The sequence below is a fragment of the Buteo buteo genome, chromosome 25 (assembly GCF_964188355.1).
Source record: "Buteo buteo chromosome 25, bButBut1.hap1.1, whole genome shotgun sequence".
In the NCBI taxonomy this organism is placed as follows: domain Eukaryota; kingdom Metazoa; phylum Chordata; class Aves; order Accipitriformes; family Accipitridae; genus Buteo; species Buteo buteo.
In genome coordinates this window covers 19377243-19381395 of record NC_134195.1, presented here as the reverse complement: position 1 = coordinate 19381395, position 4153 = coordinate 19377243, and the positions used below count along the sequence as shown (strand labels likewise).

The following is a 4153-nucleotide window of genomic DNA, read 5'->3' as shown; positions in this document are numbered from 1 at the left end:
TTCCCAGAGGGGCTAATTTCGCTTTATAGGAACTGGCTGAAATGAAGACAGGCTCAAACCCTGAAGATAAAACCAAGGCACTGCAGAACCATGCTCGCCACCCTCCTACAGGCTACAGCAGGTTTTTTTCCAGAACGTTAATTACTCATTTCAAAATGAAGTGAGTAATGGATGAAATCCATGACTACTAAAGTCAACTCCTACTGATCTCCCCGGATCACAGGTTTTACCCACTGTCATTTGAAGAAAAATAACAAAAAGCATCCCAGGCCTGAATGAACTGCCATAAACCAGCAATGTGGAGTGTTGCTATTTGCATATAGAATTTATTATCCTCTTCACTTTATAAGGTATCATGACATTTTTGCCCCCAAAGGGTCAGTTTTTAATTAGTAAAGGAACTATAGCTTGTTATTATTTGATACCCATTCTTACGATCAAGTAGCCATTAAGAGATTATAAAAGTGTTCAAAACATGAGTAACATTTTAGTAAAATGGTTTTTATTTGCATGGGACACCAACCACTAAAATAGCTTTAGGATACTAAAAAGCTTATGTTCAATCTTGGACTTGAAATTAAAGTTACATCTTCCTTTAAATACTGTATCAGCAGAACAACCCTTAATTAATTAAATCAACTATGGATTTATACAAGTGAGGTTGAATCTCTGCAACAGTACAGAACGGTTCTTATCAAGAGCTATGCTATGGGCAGGGCAAAGCAATAAACATAGCCAAATATTTTGCCTTTATCAATCTCTACATTAAAGAAGAAATATTTAAAGTGATATACTCACATGGTAACAAATTATAAGACATGCAATTTTTTACTGAAATTTGTCTAAAAGCTAGCTTCGAGGATCGCAAATTTATCTATTGGCGAGAGCACGTATTGAAAAAAATTAGAATGGTGATTGAGGTTTGAGTCATCTCCAAAGGTTTCATAGTATCCCGTGTCTCAGTACCGGCTTTTATGCTTCATATCCTTTGATACAGTTCTTCAAATAGAGGACATAAATACCATCCAGGTTTTAAAACATTTTATTTGCATATTAAAAAAATTGTGCATTCCAATAATTAAAATCATTTGAACAAAAAAAAAAAATGGCACTCGATTAACTGCATTTTACAGCTCGCAGGACCTTGGTACAGCTTTGCATTTATTCGTGTGTTACTCTAGTTTACTGTAGTCCCACCCAAGTTCTTCTTTCATCAACATGCAAGCTCTTTCATGCCACCAGGACCAAAGCCAGACAGGCAGAGGGAAAGGCAGCGCCTTCATTCAGTGTCAGTAGTTCTCTCTATTCTTTTGATGTGAAAGGGGCAGTACAGTCATTTTAAACTTTATCCAACCTCTCTGCATCTTACAAAGTTAAACAGCTAAAAGAAGTAAAATAAGAAGGCAATGCTTGTGGAATGTACAGTGCATAATTTGGAAGGGCAGATTTCATTACGATTCACCCGCTTGCTTCTCCTGTTCAATTGCTAAAAAGGGGGAAAAAAACAAAAAAAAAACAAAACAGAAAAAGGGAGGAAAAAAAAATATATAAGGCTCGAGAACCTGAAATGCATTCACATGACAATTCCTATCATTTGTAAAACCGGTCCGTACCGAAATACGGACGGATCAAAATAGAAACGTAAAGCAATTCAGCCCATTAAGCCGGGGTTTGCCCAGCCCCAGCCCCGACCCCCCCCCCCGCCGCCCCTCTTTGTCTCCTCCCGCCGCCCCCGCCCCCCCCGCACTCACTTTCTTTTGAAGGCAGCGGGTTTTTCTCTTGCGTTTCTGTCTTCTTCAATTTGGACTTGTCAAATTTCTCGATCTCGGCCATGTCGGGTTTGTCGGACATGTTGGCAGGTGACTCTGGGCACAAAGGTAAAAAAAAAAAAAATAATAAACCCGTTACCCCCGGGCGAGGGGTCCCTGACCCCCCCACACCCCCCCGGGCCGCACCCCAAAAAGAAAACGCTTCTCCCCCGGCGCATTTCCAAGGAATAATCGGGTTTAAAAGTGTTAAATTTAATCCAGCATCCGAGCATTGCAACGCGGGGCGGGGCGGGGGGGGGCAACTCCCGGCGTTTGCGCGCTGCGGAGCACAATAGCCGGGCGCTGACCGCGGCTTTTAACTCCTTAAGGGGAAATTAATTAAAAAAAAATAAAATATATAGATATAAAGCCCGGGGACGGCAACAAAGCTCGGAGGCAATACCCCCCCCCCCCGGACAAACACCCCCCCCGACAAACCCCCTCCCCAGCAGAGATGCGGGCAGGGGGTCCTGCTACCCGCACTGGGGGGGGAACACACGGGACACGATGACACCCGAGGATGGGGGGGGGGGGGGGGGAAGGGGAAGGGGGCGGCGGGACCCACCGGTGTCGCCGCGCGGTGATGCTCAGCCCCGCCGCTCGCTGCTGCCGCCGCTCCGCACCGCCAGTATAAAGGGCGCTCGCTGGCGGGGCGGTTTTATCCCCGCGCCTATGCAAATGCGGGGTGACGTCACCCCCACTAACCATTTTGCCGCTTTCCGCCTTTTTTTCTCTCTTTTTTTTTTTTTTTTTTTTTTTTTTTTTTGCCTTCGCTTCCTTCCCCTCCCTCCACCGCCCAACCCCGCGCATACACGGCTACGGGCACACACGGGGGGACGCACATGGGGGACACACACACGGGGACACACACCCCCTAAAACCCCAAAATCATCCCGGTTCCCCCCCCCGGTACCCCCGGGACAGTCTGGGACACGTAGGGGGCCTCTGGGTGTGTGTGCGTGTGGTTGAGCAATACCAGCTCGCTGATTATTACTCAAATTTCCGCCTTTAGAAGGAAAAAGGCGAAACCCTCGTCCCTTCAGAGCTCCGGGAGCTGCACCCCCCACCCCTCCGCTGCCTTTGCAACCCTGCTGCAAGGGAGAGAAAAAACCCCATCGGTGTCTTTGCAACCCTGCTGCAAGGGAGAGAAAAAACCCCATCGGTGTCTTTGCAACCCTGCTGCAAGGGAGAGGAGAAAACCCCATCGGTGTCTTTGCAACCCTGCTGCAAGGGAGAGGAGAAAACCCCATAGGTGTCTTTGCAACCCTGCTGCAAGGAAAGGGTGAAAATCCCACCGCTGGCCCCGCAGCCCTGCTGCTAAAGCGGAGAAAGGCCGGCTCCCCCAGCTCCCGGGCCAGGCCGTGCTCTGATGCCGGTCCAGCAGACAATAGCCCCGGCTTCCCGGTAGCGGGTCGGCCCCAGCGAGCCACCTCCCGGTCGGTCCCGGTGCTGTCGCTTCCCCCGCTCCGGAGGGGCCCCAGATGTCCCCAGCATCGCTGGAGGGGGGAATTCAAAGAGCAAAACCACAAGCAGCCATCGGTCCTAAAAGCAGCGGCATCTAGCTAGAGGATGGGCAGTTGCTGTTGGGTGGGGGCAGAGGGGGGCGTACGGCACGGGTGACTCCCGTTTCTGCCTTTGCCTTGGGTGAGAAAATGAATTATTGATGTTGAAAGAGCTGAAAGACCAAGGGGTGGGGGGGTGTATCTATGCGTGGCTGAATGACAAGGAGTCGGGGAAAATCTCTGCGCCTTTGTCTGGCGGCAGCTCTGCAAAGGAGCGGAGGCACGCTCGCTCTCAAGGTGTGAGGTGGGACGGGAGCCGGCGCCCGGGAATTGGTTTCTGCTGCTTCTGGGACATCTGCGTGGGAACCATGTCGTGTATTGCTCCTTGGTCCCTGCCCTCCAGCAGGGTATCTGATGTGAGGGTGATTGCTGATGAATTAAAAGCCCTGAGTCACAAACAGTATTAGTATATGCGAGGAGAACTGTAAATACATTTCAATAAATTCCCTGGGGATGCTGCTTCCTCTGTTTCATGGCTGTCCTCTCCCCCTTGGCTGGCCATTTTTCATAGCATTTCCAGCGCTGTAATTTCAAGGGAGCAAAATCTTGTCCCCACGGGAACCCCAATGATACCTCCTATAGTGAACCAGGATTTCCAGTCAGCCCAGAGTCTTCCTAAACCTGAGCTCCTTCACCTTTGAAGGTGTGAGGTGTAAAGTCTGGTTTCCTCCTCTAGTCCATGAGCACCGCCAAAATCGAGATGAACAGACTATTATCCCTGAGAGCAATGGTGTGAGCTGAAAGTTTTCCTGGGAGGCAGGGACTGTGCGAGACTGAAGGCCA

The 4153-nt window shown here is 49.2% G+C and overlaps 1 protein-coding gene across 1 annotated transcript; it reads right to left on the bottom strand.

The window, feature by feature from the left end:
* Positions 1–1026: 1026 nt before the first annotated feature.
* Positions 1027–2493, bottom strand: TMSB4X (thymosin beta 4 X-linked). Its single transcript, XM_075057397.1, has 3 exons — positions 2374–2493; positions 1752–1865; positions 1027–1486 (listed from the first exon to the last, which is right to left on the bottom strand). Exons 2-3 carry the CDS (start codon positions 1849–1851, stop codon positions 1452–1454), a joined length of 135 nt encoding a protein of 44 aa, XP_074913498.1. The 5' UTR covers positions 1852–1865; positions 2374–2493; the 3' UTR covers positions 1027–1451.
* Positions 2494–4153: the final 1660 nt, after the last annotated feature.

Bases quoted from the DNA above. Each gene is read 5' to 3' on its own strand.
- TMSB4X (XM_075057397.1), bottom strand. From the start codon at position 1,851: ATGTCCGACAAACCCGACATGGCCGAGATCGAGAAATTTGACAAGTCC. The intron at 1,487-1,751 runs GTGAGTGCGGGG...CCCCCTTTTTAG, and splicing joins CCCGCTGCCTTCAAAAGAAA to CAATTGAACAGGAGAAGCAA.